The sequence below is a fragment of the Amphiprion ocellaris genome, chromosome 18 (assembly GCF_022539595.1).
Source record: "Amphiprion ocellaris isolate individual 3 ecotype Okinawa chromosome 18, ASM2253959v1, whole genome shotgun sequence".
Classification (NCBI taxonomy): domain Eukaryota; kingdom Metazoa; phylum Chordata; class Actinopteri; family Pomacentridae; genus Amphiprion; species Amphiprion ocellaris.
Genome location: NC_072783.1, coordinates 3,605,625 through 3,623,990, shown reverse-complemented (window position 1 = coordinate 3,623,990; position 18,366 = coordinate 3,605,625). Strand labels below are relative to the sequence as shown.

The 18,366-nt window shown below is 36.1% G+C and overlaps 1 protein-coding gene across 7 annotated transcripts in view; it reads left to right on the top strand.

Annotated features, from left to right (window-relative positions):
• Positions 1–18,366, top strand: part of LOC111586470 (rho GTPase-activating protein 44-like) — a 135,289-nt gene that overhangs the window by 85,092 nt on the left and 31,831 nt on the right. For all 7 annotated transcript variants that reach the window (XM_055004484.1, XM_055004488.1, XM_055004483.1 and 4 more), the window contains exons 5-13: positions 1,343–1,454; positions 3,257–3,333; positions 5,197–5,314; positions 9,326–9,394; positions 9,485–9,566; positions 11,366–11,493; positions 12,533–12,644; positions 16,234–16,315; positions 16,402–16,482. In XM_055004484.1, the coding sequence (XP_054860459.1) occupies positions 1,343–1,454; positions 3,257–3,333; positions 5,197–5,314; positions 9,326–9,394; positions 9,485–9,566; positions 11,366–11,493; positions 12,533–12,644; positions 16,234–16,315; positions 16,402–16,482 (861 nt within the window). The remainder of the gene's footprint in view (positions 1–1,342; positions 1,455–3,256; positions 3,334–5,196; positions 5,315–9,325; positions 9,395–9,484; positions 9,567–11,365; positions 11,494–12,532; positions 12,645–16,233; positions 16,316–16,401; positions 16,483–18,366) is intronic.

The following is an 18,366-nucleotide window of genomic DNA, read 5'->3' as shown; positions in this document are numbered from 1 at the left end:
ATTGTTTCCTTGTCTGAAAAAAATCCAAAAATTCAGGAAAAAAATTCTCCAAATTTCTGAAAATTTGCAAAACCCTCAGGAGGAAAATTCCAAGAATTCCTTAAAAATTTCCCTTAAAAGTTTTATTTTAAAAAAAAAAAAAAAAAATTGGCAAGAAAATTCTTGTAAATATTTTCAAAAAAATGAGAAAAAATCTTCCAAAAAAAAATCCTAAAAAATATCTGAAGTGATTACATATATATCAGTAAAACTTCTATTTTCTTTAAGAACATTCACATAAAAATCTACCAAAATCCAGCGAAATTCGCTGGATTTTGGTAGATTTTTATGTGAATGTTCTTAAGAAACTTTTTCAACATTTCTTTTTTCCACCAAAAAATGTTCATATGAAATGTTCATATTGAGAGATTATTAGATCTATGTTCAATATTGCACATTCTGCATCATGATGAGAAATAACAGTGAAGATTTCAGACTTTTAGCTTTATTATTTCCTGAGATATTTTCATTTAAACATAGCCTCAATTTCGCTGTGTTAAAAATAGTGGGCAGTTTCATTTTTAAAAAGATATCTTGGAAAGGATGTGATATATGGAGCTAAAATTTCACAAATATATAAATAAATAGCTATATTTTATGACATAAAAATTCAGGAAAATCGTAGATAGAAGCAGAAATTGTTCTATAAAGTGAACAAGTGAAAAAAATAATTTTTTTTAGATATATTATGTTTAGTTTTTGACAGAGGCAGGCTAATAATCACAGATAAATACACTTAGACGTCTCGTTTTGCCTGGTCAGGAGTCAAAAGTCTTAAAACTTTGAGATTATTATGTTAGAAAACAAATATTCACATTTGAGAAGCTGCTACCAGAGGATTCGGGCATTTTTGCTTTAAACTGACTCCATGAATTAATCAGATTTCACAGCTGTTAATTGTTTAATTCATTTATTCTCTGTGGAAATAATCACACCTGTTTCTGCAAATGCTTGTTTTCTCATTTTGCAGCATTTTTTTTCTGAATTCTTTGCCTGCGTTCAGCTCTAAAATGTGTTTTTTCAGGAGCTCAGTGATGTTTTGATGACAGTAAAGACAGTCTGTCACATTAATTTGTCATTATTAACGTTTTCCCACAGCAGTAACTCTGCTGCAGGTGTGAAATGAAGCAGCTTTAAATGGACAGACTGAGCTGGCTTTCTCTGGGTTACATCACCTGCTTGCATTGGGTCGTACAGTACCGGCGCAGAGTCGGCATCACTGCGGAGGTTTCCAGAGAGAGCTGCATAAATAGATGTAAAGACTGTCCCAGACTTTACTGCTCTGTGGTGTTTCCTGTCGCAGGAAGATGCTGAAGCTCTGCGGGGAGACGCAGGACCGCCTGGCTCAGGAGCTCATCCTGTTCGAACTCACCATCGAGAGGGACGTGATCGAGCCGCTGTACGACCTGGCAGAGGTACGCAAACAGCTGATTAATGGACTCCAGTGGAGTTAACAGCAGCAGACGTTCTTTAAAACACACTATCTGTGTCCCAACGTGGGGTTCAGCTTCCTTAAGAACCATTTTATTTTAATATTAGCTCTCAATATGTGTGCATTTGCAGTCTTTTTATTTGGTTTTTATGGCTCAACATCGCATACTGTAACTTGAAAGCAGCTTTGACGATGTTTTTGTGTATAATTTAGGCTTCCTTATTAACTTTTCCAACAGTTAAATACATAATACATAATGTAGAGACAGCATTTTACAGTAGCTAAATGGAAAAAACATCTGAACACGTAGATACACACTATTGTTCAATAGTTTAGGGTCATCCAGACAATTCCATGTTTTCCATGAAAACTCCCACTTTTATCCATGTGCTAACATAACTGCACAAGGGTTTTCTAATCATCAATGAGCCTTTCAACACCATTAGCTAACACAATGTAGCATTAGAACACAGGAGTGATGGTTGCTGGAAATGTTCCTCTGTACCTCTATGGAGATATTCCATTAAAAATCAGCTGTTTCCAGCTACAATAGTCATTTACCACATTAACAATGTCTACACTGGATTTATCATTCATTTAATGTTATTGTCATTTTAAAAAAACTGCTTTTCTTTCTTTAAAAATATGGACATTTGTAAGTGACCCCAAACTTTTGAACGGTAGTATACGTACTAAAAGTAACATAAAAAGAAAAGGAGGCACAAATTTTGAAGTAAAATACATAAAAACAACAAATGATTATATATTCTTTTTATTGTAAACAAGTCAAGAATATTTACATCCTGTTTTATGAGAAGAAGAAAAGCAGAAATAAAAGAGTTTTTCCTCAACATAAATAAGGAAAAGCACCTGAAAGAAGCAAGTGTGAATATTTTCATTAGTTTTGAGACTCATTAACAAACAAATCTGTCAGAAGGTAAAAAAAATTCTAATTTCCCCAAATATGCAGAACCAGTCTTTAATCTATGCAATATTATTCAAAGGAGCTCTGTAGTTTAATGCCAAAAGAATATGGCCTAAAACCATTTCCTAATTTTCAGTGATGAAAAAATACCTTAAAATTAATCATTTTTATTCCAAAATGAGTGTATTTGCATGTTGAAGTTTTCCAGTGCACACATTTACAGTAAAACTAAGTTGTGGAAGTAAAATAAAGTATGTAAGCCTGACAATGCAATCCTCCAGGGTTCTCTTTTTTGCTCGTAGAAGTTTCTCTTCTTCAACTCGAGCAGTTAAAAGTTCCTCCAGGAAGACTGGAAGCAGGAAAGGTTCCTTAGATATCGGCAGAGTTCCTTGAGGTTCTCCAAATTCTAATATATATTGTGTAGTGCACCGGAAAACCAAATGTGATCTCAATAGTAAACATCTACTGTGACCTCATGAACACATTTGAGACAAAAATAGAATAAAATAGATCTTTACTGTCATTGCTAAACAACAATGAAATACATCACAAAGTCAAATAAAATAAAAAATAAGAATGCACTGCATATAGTCAAATAAAAGTGGACATTATGAGCTTCATATAGATGTTCTGCTGCACATAAATCCACACATATGTTGATTAAAGCATCAGAGTAAATAAGAACTTGTAGAGAAAAGTGTTTGGAGTTTCTTAAATATTCTGTCCATGAGACTCGTCCTGTAAAGCAGCCAGTAAACTAATCTCCATGAGAGCAACAACAGGTGTAAAACCCTCCGACAATACAGAGTCTGTTTCCTCTTTCACACCAGCAAACATCACGCTCTGCTCTGTCCTCTCAGGTGGAGATCCCAAACATCCAGAAACAAAGGAAACATTTAGCCAAGCTGGTCCTGGACATGGACTCGGCACGAACACGGTGAGTCTGTGAGAAACTCCATCCTCTGTGAATGAACTGAATGTCAGCGGACTCTGATTCCACACAGTGAAGCTGCTGTTTGTCTTCACACTGCAGACTGATGCTGGGGGATAAAACCTCCCTGGAAGCCAGATTCAGCCACTTTTGTTCTTTTAGCTGCAATTATAAACCTGATGAATGCAGCTTTGCTCTTCTAAATGAGCTTTAATGCTGACTTTGTACATCAGACTGGTAGAGTCAGTTCTAAACAATTACACCTCAAATTACTGATTCATTAATGCTCACAGCTAATTCTATAGACAACAAACAGCTGTTCAAGGCAAGTTCAATGTTTGCTCATTATATCACTGCTAATCTCACATTTAAGGTTTGTTTACATGTGGAACAAGTTGCTAAATAACCACATCCATGGTCTTTATAAAACACATGCAGCTCTTAAAATTATTGCTGACTTTGCTTTTAAGTATCTTCTGTTTTTACCGCAACCTGTCGGACATGAAAGGCCTTTTAATGACCACCAAAAATCACCTATTGTTCTGTCAAGCACAATAAATGAGTATAAAACATGTCTAATTGTGGATAAAAGAATGCCTTGTGGTTGTTTTAGCTCAAAAACTGCAAACTTTTGTGATTTGCTCATAAAATTTATCGAAGAAATTAAGATTTTGTTCTGCAGATGGTGTTAGACATGTTATTTAAATATGTTATTTATCCCAACAGACATTGGTTGTAGAATCCAAACCACAAATTTCAACCTCATGTAGAGATAGAGTTCTGCCATCAGGCCCCGTCCTCTATGGGTTCCTCAATATCTACATCAGATTTTAAATCGTTGCTGAGATATTTGCTGCAGTGATGACTTAAAATGTCTAGTTTCCAACCCCAGTGTGAGTGTTTGGTTTTCTTCATCATTAACTTGTTGGTGATTGACAAAATAAAATGCTATGTCAGGTGGATTTGGTTGACCAAATAATAAATGAGTATGAAGCATGTAGAAATGTGGATGAAAGAATGTCTTGTGGTTCTTTTGGCTCAAAAATGGTAACATTTTGTAAATTTGTCATAAAATATATCAAAGAAATATCAGTATTTCTAGTATTTCTTGTAGTTTTTGAGATAATTGCTGCTACGATGACAAAAATTAACACGTAATAATTGTTTTCTCGGGTGCAGTTAAAGATGAAAGAATGTGTTTTGATCCTTCAGGCTGAAAAACTACAAAACTTTGTGACCTGTTATGCTGTTTTTGTGCCGTTTTCTTCAAACTTCAGGTGTGAAAACCTTTTACCGCTCTGGTCCAATCAGAAACTGTCTCCTGATCACTGAAACACGCCGTCTCCACGGTTTCTCTGGGCTGCTTCGCTGTCACATCGGTGCTGTTGTGAGCGCTGACGTGCAGAATGTTATTTTCCTCACTGCAGTCCAGTTTTTTTAGTGACCCAAATCTGAAGCAATTTCTTCTCCCATCATCTGGCTGTGAGCTGAGCTCCTCTGGCAGCGAATTATCTGCACTCAGACAGAAAGTCTGACGGACAGACAGCGAGTCTGAGAACAGACAAGAGCTTAAGTTGAATAAATGAGGATATATGGATAGACAAGTGTTAGTCTTTTGTCAGACAAACACTTAATCCGCTGTTGTTGTTGTTTTAAAAGAAACTGTTTGATTTGTTTTTGTGGTGGAAGTATCTGTCAGGTTTCGCTGTCAACGTTTCTTTTCTCCGAGGAGCTAAAGTCTGGAGCTGCTGAAGGCAAAATAAAAATGCCTTCATTCACTTTAACGTGCTGCTTTTACAGATTTTTTTACTCCATTAAAATTCTCAAAGTCACTTAAAGAATACTGAATAAAGCATTTTCTGCCCACAGGTACTACCAGTCCACCAAGTCTTCAGGACTTTCCAGCAACCTGCAGCCAACGGGAGCGAAGGCCGACCACCTCAGGGAAGAGATGGAGGAGGCAGCCAACCGCATGGAGATCTGTCGAGTCAGTGCTCACAAGTTTATTTCCATAAATCCAGCAAAAGTTGCAGCATTTAACAGCTGAGGAGGCAGATGTTTGCCCCTGAAGTTGGTGGAGGAGACCAAAAATAAAGCTAAAAATGAAGGGAAATTGGACCTAGATTCATCATTTGGTCATAAATACAGCTTCAAATGCAGGATAAAAGCTGCTTTATGTGTTGTGTTCTTTATCTGCAGGAGCGTCAGCAACTTTACAAGTGTGTAAAATATCACAGTTGTGTTTACAGCTTATTTCTGCTTTCAGAATGCCAAAAAAAAACTACTTTGGGCTTTCAGAATTCTGATTTCATGTGTATATCAGGTGATAAAACCATAGTTAAAACATGATACAACTTTTTGTGTTGTATTTTTTGTTTATTGTTGTTATCCGCTAGCTGTCTTGCTGGTTGTTTATAGTCCCTTTGATTTGTAGGATTTTTCAAAACTGCACAACAGATTCAAACTAAATTTGGTGGAAAGTTTAAGCATGAGCAGAGAGAATAAAGATAGTGCTTTTTGGTGCAGATGGTGCAGCTATTAGGCCGTTTAGAAATCCCTTAAAGATGCCCTCTGGACATTTTTTGACAACTTGTGAAGTTTTTTTTATTTAACTGTTTTTTTTTATTCCATTAAAAATCAGCCATTTCCAGCTAGAATAGTCATTTACTACATTAACAGTGTCTAGATTGGATTTATCATTCATTTAATGTTATCTTCACTGATAAAAAAAACTGCTTTTCCTTCAAAAATAAGGACATTTGTAAGTGACCTCAAACTTTTGAACGGTAGAAATAAAACAGAAAAGTAGACATAAAAGTGCATTAAAAGTCAAGAAAATAGATTGAGCATCTAAGACAAAGCTGCGGTTTTCAGAGCTGACAGTGTGAGCAGATCTCAGGTGTTCAGGAAGTTTGTTCCACAGGTGAGGAGCATCATAGCTGAATGATTCACTAGTCCTGGTTCTGGTTCTGGGAACACACAGTAAACCTGCCCCTGATGACCTGAGGAGAGGCTCTAGATGCTTCATATGGAGATAATAAGTCCAGGATGTATTTTGGTCTAAGACCATTCAGTGCTTTGTAGACCAGGAGTCAGATTCTGAGCTCTATCCTTTGACTAACAGGAAGCCAGTGTAGTGATGTGGTCCAGTTTCCTGGTGTTAGTTCTGGACGTTCTGGATGAGCTGCAGCTGCTTGATTGACTTGATTGATTCTCACTTTGGATAATTTTTGTCTTGTCTATGTCATTTTGTGTCATTTTTGTCTCATTTTTGTTGTTTGTCCATTTTTTTGTCGCTTTGTAACTTTTGTCTAATTTTTTTGTAACTTTTTTGTTTTGTTTCGTGTCATTTGTCTCATTTTTTGTCGTTTTGCGTCACATTTTTGTAATATTTTGTCTTGTTTTTGTTGTTTTTTGTCTTTTTTTTTTATGTCTTATTAAGAAAAGACACCATTACAATAATCTAACCTGCTGTAAATAAATGCATGAACAGGTTTCTCTGTGTCTTCTCTAGACAGGAAACCCTTGATTCTATTGATGTTCTCCAGGTGGTACCAGGCAGATTTAGTAACAGCTTTCAAATGGTTGTTAAAATTCAGGTCTGAGTCAATAAGGACATCGAGGTTTCTGGCACATATTTCCTAATTCCTGAGCTTTGCTTTGGTTTCTCATCATTGGTCAGATAAAAGACCAGTTTGAATGTGCTGATCTGCATTTTTTCCAACATTTTATACACTGAACAATCAGTGGATAATGAAGGTAATTGTTAGTTGCAGCCTCACAGTTCTACTATAATGGAATAATAAAACCATGTCTGAGGTTTTTCTCATGACTGTTAATTACTTGACACTCTTTGCACACTTCAAAACAAATTAGCACAAAATGTATGAAACTAATTTGGGTTCCTCGGCAAGAATAAACCCTCAAGATGAAGGATCTGGAATCCAGCATAGATTTTGTACTTCAGCGGTGCAAATTTCGGGCAAATTTAACCCGAATAATGTGGAGTAATTCAGATTTTTAGGGCTCTTGGTTGGAGATTAAGGTTTGCACAGGTATTTTAGAGTAAAACTGTAGAGTTTAGGAGAACTTAGGGAAACTTTCTGCCTTCGGTAGAAGAAATTAAAACAGTATTTTTGTGCCAAACTCCAAACAATACCGTTCAACATCCTGCAAAGAGATGGAACAGCAACTAAACCACGTTTCTGAGATGTTTTCTTGCTTTCTCCCTACTCTGTCCACACCTGATCATCTCCTATTCAGCTTTAAGTTTCTCCTCCAGACAACCAGGTGTGTTTAGAGCCGAAAAAGATGTAAAATCTGTCCAGGAGGGAGAGCAGCTGGGAGGCAGTTTATTTTTATTCAGCACCGCTTTGACCCAGTTCACACAATCTGACACAATTCACAAAGACATTATGGGACAGTTTACGTATCGTACGCGCTGCAGTCCTGCAGAATGTGATTAGTTGGATTTAAACGTCTGAATCAGTTGAAATTTTGCACAGTTCATCTACAGTTAGCTGCTCACCAGCTCTAATATTTACAGGATTCAGTTACTGTCCACAAACTCAGAACGGCAGTCGAATGCTGATTAATTTTCTACTTATATATGCTGTGTTTTTGACCTTTAATGAACCCTTTCAGGAGAGGAGCTCGCAGGTGAAACTAATAACTTTAGTTCAGCTGTACAGACTGAGACCCGGAGCTCGCAGCCGTTATTAATGTGATTAAATCCGCCTTCGCTTTTTCTCAGCTGCAGAAAATGTCAAACATGCGGCCTGTGGGTCAAAAGCGGCCTTCCAGAGGTCCAATCGGGCCTGTGGGGCAACTTTGTAAAGTGTAAAAAAATGTTTTGGCCATTGTCCATTTTTTTGTAACTTTTTTGTATAATTTTTTGTTTTGTTTCATGTCGTTTGTTGCATTTTTAATAATTTTGTTTCTTGCTTTTGTTGTTTCGTGTCTCATTTTTTTAAATCGTTTTGTTTCTCCGTTTTGTCATTTTTTGTCTCATTTGTTTCGTTTGTTCATTTTGTTGTCACTTTGTAACTGTTTCGTCTAAGTTTTGTCCCTTTTTTTGTTTGGTTTCGTGTCATTTGTCCAATTTTTTGTCTTTTTTCTTGCTTTTGTCGTTTTGTGTGTCATTTTTGTAATATTTTGTCTCATTTTTGTTGTTTTCTGTCTGACTTTTGTCATTTTGTTTCTAATTTTTGTCATTTTGTGTCCTTTTTGTCTCTCTTGTGTTTTTTGTCTTATTTTTGTCATTTCATGCTTTGTTTTATTCATTGGTTTGTGATTTGTTTTTTTCTCGCTTATATTGTTTGCCTGCTTTTTTGTCGTTTTGTTTCTCACTTTTGCCATTTTTTGTCTCATTTGTGTCCTTTTGTGTCATTTTTGTCTCATTTTTGTTTTGTCCATTTTTGTCGCTTTGTAACCTTTTTTCTAATTTTTTGTCTGTTTTTTTTGTTTCATGTCGTTTGTCTAATTTTTTTGTCGTTTTGCGTCACATTTTTGTAATATTTTGTCTCGTTTTTGTTGTTTTTGTCATTTTGCTGTCTGACTTTTGTCATTTTGATCATGAAGTGAAATACTGTAATGTTCAGTTCCAGATAGCTGTGACTAAATGTTGTGTTCCTTTGTAGACACTCTGTGATCTGGAAGTTGTAATGTGGAAATGATAAACTGAGGCTGAATGTTGTTGAAATTGAATTTATTTTTCTTGAGAAATTTCAGGTTGTTCATGATGGTTTGTAAAAAAGATCATTCCTTAAATGTGAACATTTTTGAACTAAAACAAAGGAAAAATGTGGAGTTGTGGTTATTTCTAGGTTATTATGCTGTGGTTTTACTGGTCTGGTCCACTGGAGATCAGATTGGGCTGAATGTGGAACCTGAACTAAGATGAGTTTGATACCGATGCTCTAGTAGGACACCTTTTAACTGGAGTTTTGTGTTGTTTTTAACTCTCTTCTGGCTTGTTTTTTGTCTTTTCTTCCACCAGGATCAGCTCTCAGCAGACATGTACAGTTTTGTGGCCAAAGAAATTGACTATGCAAGCTACTTCCAGACAGTAAGTGCAGCATCTGTGCAGACTTTGGCCTCAGAGAACTGACTGAAAACATCCTCTACGGACTTTTGAACTGTGTTTGTGTCTGTGCAGCTGATAGAAGTCCAGGCTGAGTACCACAGGAAGTCATTAGAGCTGCTCCAGAGTGTTCTGCCGCAGATCAAAGCTCATCAGGGTGAGTCTGAGACCAACAGACTTTTGTTTTTATGATGCCGTCACCTTTCTGTAACCCCTCACTGCAGCCGGCATCACCACGAGGAGAATAAATCTGATCCACAGTCAGCAGGTTAAAGTTATCACAAGGTGCTTCTGTCACCGGATGGGAATCACCTACAGTTTGTCGGAGAGGTTCTTTAAATGTTCTCTCCATTTAAATGTTCTCTGAGTTAATAAGCGACAGTCAAACTTTCAGGGAGCAGATGCAGGTAGAGGACTTTGTTATTGCCCAAAGGGAAACTGCAGCAGTCGCTCTGCATAAATCACAGAACAATTAGGAATCCCGACGTACTGAGAGCACGCTGTAGGATGACCATAATGAATTAGCACACACAGAGCATTACTTTATTAGTGCAGGACTGTCCATGCATGATAAATACATTTTCATGTGGCATAAAAGTATGTACAGACAGGATCAGAGCAGGGAGATTTACTGTGTAATTACATAAAATAGTCAATAATATGGGGTTTTACTGTAACAGGAGACTTTTGATCCCTGATTTTAGCCTTAAAGGCAGAACTTCCACCAATAGAAAGTGCTGCCCATCAAACATGCCATATAGGACTTCAATAATATGTGCAAAATATATATATATATATATATATATATATATATATATATATATATATATATATATATATATATATATATATATATATATATATATATATATATATATATATATATATAATATATATATATATATATATATGATTTTATTTATATGCTGTGAATGAAACATATTATGATCATTTTACAAGTCTAGAAAGTCACAGTTTGTCATCATAATAGTATAATGTCTTTTTTTTTGGGTGAAATCACTCAAATTCCCTGAAATTGATTATTAGGATTTTAAAAGCAGAACTGCAGATATTTCATCAGAGGTTTTGTTAAGAGTTATTGGGTTTTTTTTCTTCTTTTATATACGTACATGGATTGAGCGATAACATGATGAAAACTATACATCTGGGCTAAAAGGATACATAGAGTTAGTTCAAATATGTGTTTTTGCACAATGTTAAAATGCCCAATGCAGCAGCCTGGGTTCAGTTCCCACTCACACTCTTCTCCCTCCTTTCCTGTCTGTCTCCACTGCACCTATCAATAAAGCCCAAAAAAGACAACAAAAAAAACTTTAAAAAAAATAAATAAATAAAAAAAAAAAAAAAAATATATATATATATATATATATATATGTATATATATATATATATATATATATATATATATATATATTGATGATTAGAGATGGAATGGACAAACACTATAAAACCACAAATCTGGGCCCAAAGAATGGATTCAGTTCAAATGTTTGTATTGTGAAAAATGCCCAAATCAAGATGAATATATGGATCTATCTATAGACGGTTATGATCAAGTCACTTCTGCAATCTTAGTTGGAATATAGTGACTTAATGTTGATGCTTTGAGATGGAATGATCTCACATGGTAAACCTTTTATAGTACATGGTTCTAGTGACACTGATTCCTGTATTATACGTTCTTACCTGGAAGAACCACATGATCTAATGCACAGATGTCAAATGAGGATCTCTGGGAACATTCAGGGTCTTGAAGTTCACTCAGAAAGCATCTTTTCTCCTTATTTCAGGAACTCTTGCAGCCTGAGAGGAATTTCTTGAACATAGTGAGCGTCATTATTGAGTGGAAGGTGACAACAGTGGATCTGCTGTGTGTGTGTGTGTAACTGTGTAACTGTGTGTGTAACTGTGTGTGTGTAACTGTGTGTTTGACAGAAACCTGGGTGGAGAAGCCGTGCTACGGGAAACCATTAGAGGAGCACTTAGCGCTCAGCGGGAGAGATATAGCGTTTCCCATCGAGGCTTGTGTCACCATGCTGCTGGAGTGCGGCATGCAGGAGGAGGTAAACACACCAAACGCTTCACCTGCCAGTCAGTCTAACTCACTGGAGGAAGATCTGACGAGGTCCAGGACGGAACCTGAAACAAACAGTCCTCCACTGTGTTATTAATGAATGAACTGGAACCAGTTTAACCTTCTTATTGTCTTCATTTATGGGTACCAAAAAATATTGTTCCTGTCTCTGAAAAAAATCCAAAAATTCTGCAAAAAAAATTCCCCCAATTTATACAAAATTTGCAAAATCTTTAGGAAGAAAATTCCAAAAATTCCTTAAAAGTTTCCTTTAAAAGTTTTATTTAAAAAAAAAAAAACAAAAAACAAATTTGGCATTGAAATACAAAGTTAAAAAATAAAAAATAAATAAAAATTATGAACATTTTCAAAAAATGAATACAAATCTTTTAAAAAAAATCCTAAAAATATCTAAAGTGATTACATCTATATCAGTAAAACTTTGAATATTTTCTTTAAGAACATTCAGAAAAAAATTAACCAAAATCCAGTGAATTTTGCTGGATTTTGGTTGATTTTTTTCATAATGTTTTATGTGTTGTTTTTGTCATTTTGTCTTTTTTTTGTTGGTTTGTGTCTTGTTTTTGTCATTTTGTGTCCTGTTTTTATCATTTTGTGTCTTTTTATCGCTTTCTGTCTTGCTTTTGCCATTTTGTGTCTTGTTTTTATCGTTTTGTGTCTTGTTTTTGTCATTTTGTGTCTTGCTTTTTTGTTTTCTCATTTTTGTCATTTTTTTGTCTCGTTTTTGTAATATTTTGTCTTGTTTTTGTTGTTTTTTTGTCTTTTCTTGTCTTACTTTTGTCATTTCTCTCGTGTTTTTGTCATTTTGTTTCTTGTTTTTGTCATTTTGTGTTTCCTTTTTGTCTCGTTTGTGTTTTTTGTCTTATTTTTGTCATTTTGTGTTTTGCTTTATTCATTGTTTTATGCATTGTTTTCTTCATTTTGTTTCTCGCTTTGGACATTTTTGACTCGTTTTTGTCACTTGTCCATTTTTTTGTCTGATTTTTTTGTCTGTTTTTGTGTCTCAGGGTTTGTTCCGAATCGCTCCGTCGGCCTCCAAGCTGAAGAAGCTGAAGGCGTCTCTGGACTGTGGCGTGCTGGACGTCCAGGAATACTCGGCGGATCCTCACGCCATCGCAGGTATGAGCCGTCAGCGGCCAGACACTCGTACATCCCCCCACCTCAGCCTCCCAGCTGCACCGTGTCTGTTGCCATGGCGACCGACAACCATCAGCTGGATTTATGAGCTGGAGTCTCGTTTCTGTGGCTCCCGTCCACCTTCACACCTTCACTTCCACACAAACGAGGAAAAACTGCAATAATTAAGCCGTCGGCGTCAAAGAAATCCCAAATATTTCTTAATCCCCGCCGCCGTCTGTTTTTGTTTCTGCTGCCGTCAGTCGTCAGCAGTAAATTTCCTGCTATAGGTTGGTTTTTAAAGCCTGTAAGAGCCTAACAGCAGATGGATTCACGTTTGATTAGGTGTCACTTTCCTTCCCCGGCAGCTGCTGGAGAGTCAAAGCAAACGGTTCTTGTCCGTCCTCGATAAGCCATCCAAAAAATGAGGAGTGATAAATTCCAAATATAACCGGGATTAGTGTCAGACAGACGCCTCGTCTTCTGCAGAGGCTGCGGCAAATAACAAGATCTGTTTTCTGGCGTCTTTTTGTTGCTGTCGCTGACATGCTTTTAAATCTGAACCGTGATAGACTACAAAAGAAAGAGAAGCTTTCAGGCTTTTATGATGCTGCTATTGATCTTTTCTCCCCTGGAGCTGCATAATGCTGCTGTCAGATGAGAATCGTACGTCTCCAAAGCAGCAGCTTTTCACCAGCTGTGGGAAATATTTTTAAACTTGAAAACGACGCTGATTATTTATTCAAATATAACAGAAAAATGAGCAGAAAGTCTCCATGGTGATCATTTATAAACTTACAGACAGAGCAATCAAACAAAAGTTATATTTCAATAAACTAGAACTCTTATGGTAAACATCACAGGTGTCCAACATGCGGCCCGCGGGCCAAAACTGGTCCTCCAGAGGGTCCAATCCGGCCATCAAAGTGTAAAAATTCCATTCTAACTGTGTCATACTAGCCAGACCATTAACCAAAACTAGTTTGCAGTATCCAGATTCCTTAAAAAAAAAAAAAAAAAAAAATGAAATAAAATCGTGCTCTTCAGCAAAACTGTGAACCTTTAGAGACTCAGCTGCAACCAACAGTTACACGATGAAAATTCAGGGACTTTTTAGTTTAAAGTATGGAAATAAAAATATCAATAGTAAAAGATTCATAGTATGTAAAGCCACTATTTTGTTTTCTGGCGTTGGTAACAGCTGTGGGCACTTGGAAAAATGTGTTTATTACGCCTTTTTTTCAAATATTGTAAAAAAAAAAAAAAAAAAAAAAAAAAATCAAAGAAAGTTCTCTCTACTTCTACTCATGGTTGTGTTGTTTCCATAGAGGTGCAGGACTTTAAACTGCAGTTAAAAATAGGGCCAGAAACTGCTTGGAATTCAGAGTTTAAAGCTATGTTTTCCTCAATTTATTACATTTTATCAAATGAATTTGCAAAATACCAGGATGAAGTAACTCTACAGAGTATATAGAGTGAAGCTTTTCTGTTTTGGAGATGCTTTAAAATATGAAAATACCCAAAACCCACCATTTTTTCATAGTTTAATTAACAAGATTGGTGACTAATTTGCACTTTTATGTTGTTTAATCAGTCAAATAAACTGAAAGCGACCTCAGTGATGAAGCAGAGACGATCATTTTAACCCTGAATGTAAAAAAGACCACAAAGGAAAGAAAGGTTTCTGCCCATCAAGAGCTATATGATACCCTATTAAATATCAAATTAAACTCAGTCTGTGTTCAGTGGAGCGTGACGGAGAAAGAAAGAGAGTCGATGTCTTATTAAACTGGGTTAGATCTCATTTATGAGGAGGAGGAGGAGGAGGGAGGACAGAGCATCCTGGGGTTCGTCTTCCATCACAATAAAAGAATGATTTCGGTATAAAACTCCACATGTAACGTGTTCGTGTGGCACCAACACGCCTGCATGTCGACGGCAGACATGTATGCATCCCAGCTTTGCTTCTTCCGTCCGTCCGGCTGCCCCTGTGGGAAATAAAGGCAGCCGACCGGAGAGGGAAGAAGGAGACGAGTCGCAGTGAAGCCCAGTCAGCCGTCGCCTTCCTCATCAGCGCCGAGAAATTCACTTCTGTGGTGGAAATAGTTTGTCTTAATGGGATGGCTGGTTCAGCACTGCAAAAACTCTAAATCTTACCAAGTCTGTTTGTCTTATTTTTAGTCAGAATGTCTCATCCCACTTGATTTAAGATAAATTCACTTAACAAGAGACATTTCAGCAGATGGAGGGACTTGTTTTAAGACAATACATCTTAAATATCTTGTTAAGACAAACAATCTTGAAATTATCTTGTTTTGAGTTGAATTTTACAAGAAAACTCAAAATAAGTTTAACCCTCATGTCGTCCTGTGGGTCAAAATTGACCCGTTTTAAAGTTTGAAAATGTGGAAAAAATATATATTTCTCAGTGAAACTTCTGGTGTCCACATTTTCAACATTTTTGGGAAATCTTTGAACATTTTTTGGTGGAAAAAAAGAACTTTTAAGGGAAACTTTTAACCCTCCTGTTGTCTTCATTTACAGGCACCAAAAAAATATTGTTTCCTTGTCTGAAAAAAATCCCAAAATTCAGCAAAAAAAATTCCCCAAATTTCTGAAATTTTGGAAAAACTTCAGGAAGAAAATTCCAATAATTCCTTAAAAGTTTCCCTTAAAATTTTTATTTTAAAAAAATCAATAAATCCCCCAAATTTGGCAAGAAAGAAAATTTTAAAAAATTAAAAAAATTAAAATTGTAAATATTTTTTTTAAAAAATGAGTAAAAATCTCCCAAAAAATCCTAAAAATATCTAAAGTGATTCCATATATATCAGTAAAACTTCTAATATTTTCTTTAAGAACATTCACAAAAAATCAACCAAAATCCAGCAAAATTTGCTGGATTTTGGTTGATTTTTTTGATGTTCTTAAAGAAACATTTTTTTGTAAGATTTCTTTTTATTTACACCAAAAATGTTCAAAAATTTTCCAAAAATGTGAAAATTTTCACTGCGAAAATATATCATCAAAATAAAGTTTCCCTTAAAACTATTATTTTAAAAAAAAAAAAAAAATCCCCCAAATTTGGCAAGAAAATGTTTTCAAAAATAAGTAAAAATCTTCCAAAAAATCCTAGAAATATCTGAAGTGATTACATATATATCAGTAAAACTTCTAATATTTTCTTTAAGAACATTCACACAAAAATCAACCAAAATCCAGCGAAATTTACTGGATTTTGGTTGATTTTTATGTGAATGTTCTTAAAGAAACATTTTTAACATTTCTTTTTCCCACCATAAAAATGTTCAAAGATTTCTCAAAATTGTTGAAAATGTGGACATCAGAAGTTTCACTGTGAAAATTATTTTTTTTTTTTTTTAAATTTTCAAACTTTAACAAGGGTCAGTTTTGACCCGCAGGACGACACGAGGGTGAAGGAATTATTGGAATTTTCTTCCTGAAGGTTTTGCAAACGTTCAGGATTTTTTTGCTGAATTTTTGGATTTTTTTCAGACAAGGAAACAATATTTTTTGGTGCCTGTAAATGAGGACAGCAGGAGGGTTAAGGTGGTTTTCTGTCGTTCTCCAGGTGCTCTGAAGTCCTACCTGCGTGAGCTTCCTGAGCCGCTGATGACCTTCGACCTCTATAACGACTGGATCCAGGCCTCCAAGTGTGTAATTCACCAAATAACATCTTCTGCCTCTGGATGTTTCTCCACTTCTCTCACAAACAAATCTTTCATTTTCTGTCCTGCAGCATTCAAGATCAAGACAAGAGACTCCAGGCTCTGCTCAACGCCTGCGAGAAGCTCCCCCCAGCCAACAACAACAACTTTAAGTGAGTTACAGGCTCCGTGTTTTACTCCTGGTGGTTCCTCTGCTGGTCCTGGTGGTTCACATGTTAGTTATTTAACCCTCTGAACCCCAACAACCTGCCAGCTCATACACAGGACATGTATTCTGTCAAAAAATCACCAATATTACACCATTTATCTGAGCTAGAAACTGTAAAAGCTGAAATAATCCTCAAATTTTCAACTTTCCAAAGGTCCTTGAACTAATCACATGACCATTACAGTTCTGTTAGCAAAATTACTCAAAGCTAAGCTTAAATATCTTAAATTATCGTGATATTTTATCAGACTCACTTTATTCTAAGTCTCTTTTAAAAATTAGCCAAAAGTAACCCATTTGTGGTCACCAAATCCTGTTAAAAACTAAAAAACTCTGCACTTTTTGACACAAAACATGAAGCCATAACTGACTCAGCTGTGATCAACAATCACAGGATAAAAATTCAGGAACTTTTCAGCTGAACTGCAGGCTGTGTTTACACAAAGAGACAAGAATTACCTTAAACCTTTAATCAAACCAGTGAGCTGCTTACTAGACCTAGTGAAGCTTCAACCATCTAAACCATCTTAAGCCTTGGTTATAGTCGTATTTGTAATGACACTAGTTTTCTTGTCAATGTGAGTCCTTTTGGAAGACTCTTGGATACGTGCACAGTAGGTCGTTTCTACATAAACATGATCATTTAAACATTTAGTCTCAGTTTCTGGAGGTGGCACGTTTAGCGTTTATGGATGCTGGCACTGGAAAAGACACGTAGCTAGTGGTTTAGCTTTGGTCCAGCTTAGTTAGCTTAAACAGCAATATTTAAACTTGGTTTGAGTTAGTCCAGCTTGTCTTTCTTCGGTGCTGCTTCATTTGCCTTAAGGTGCGAAATTTGATGGATTTTGGTAGATTTTTTTGTGAATGTTCTTAAAGAAAATATTAGAAATTTTACTGATATATATGTAATCGCTTTCGATATTTTTAGGATTTTTTTGGAATATTTTTACTCATTTTTTGAAAATTTTTACAAGAATTTTCTTGCCAAATTTGGGGGATTTTTTAAAAATAAAACTTTTAAGGGAAACTTTTAAGAAATTATTGGAATTTTCATCCTGAAGGTTTTGCAAATTTTCAGAAATTTGGGGATTTTTTTTGCTGAATTTTTGGATTTTTTCAGACAAGGAAACAATATTTTTTGGTGCCCGTAAATGTCTTCATTTACAGGAGGGTTAAACGATAGATTTCCACTGAAGGGTTCATCTCGTGATTAGAAGAAGGAAGATACGATGAAGAGAGGAAGGAGAGGAAGGGATGGAGGGAGATGAGAAGATGCTGCGGTGCTCTTCAGTGCCGTCGTCCAATCGCACAAATAGGACGTATTTTTAGCCGGCGTCCTCCGGAGGAGACCTGTCAGGCTTCCCAGACCGTCGCCGCTGGCTGGCCTGATGTTCATCCAGCTGTGGTTCGGCTCAGGTTGAGTCACTGAGCCACACTGGCCCATTCCTGAGCCTCTAGAAGTGTCTGTGATGAGGAGCTCAGTGTGTTTCTGCTGCATACTGTACTCTGTTTACATTATCTATTGTTTGACGCTGACCTGAACTAATCAGGGCTGGAATCCTGACCTGGATGGACCAGAACAGCCCACTATTGTCCCGGCGTTTCCCACATTTCTCACTTTACAAACCCTGCTCTACATATACGCTCAACTGGCAGTTTATTAGGAACACTTCCGGCAGGATTGTGGTCTTAGATTGCACTAAATCCTCATTTATTAACCCTGTGAGGGTCATTTAACCACCTTTACTTTTAAACTTTTATCTATGTCATTATAAAGAGCAGCTAAACAGCCTGTATTATGTCTTTTTAGCGCAGTCTAATTTTATTT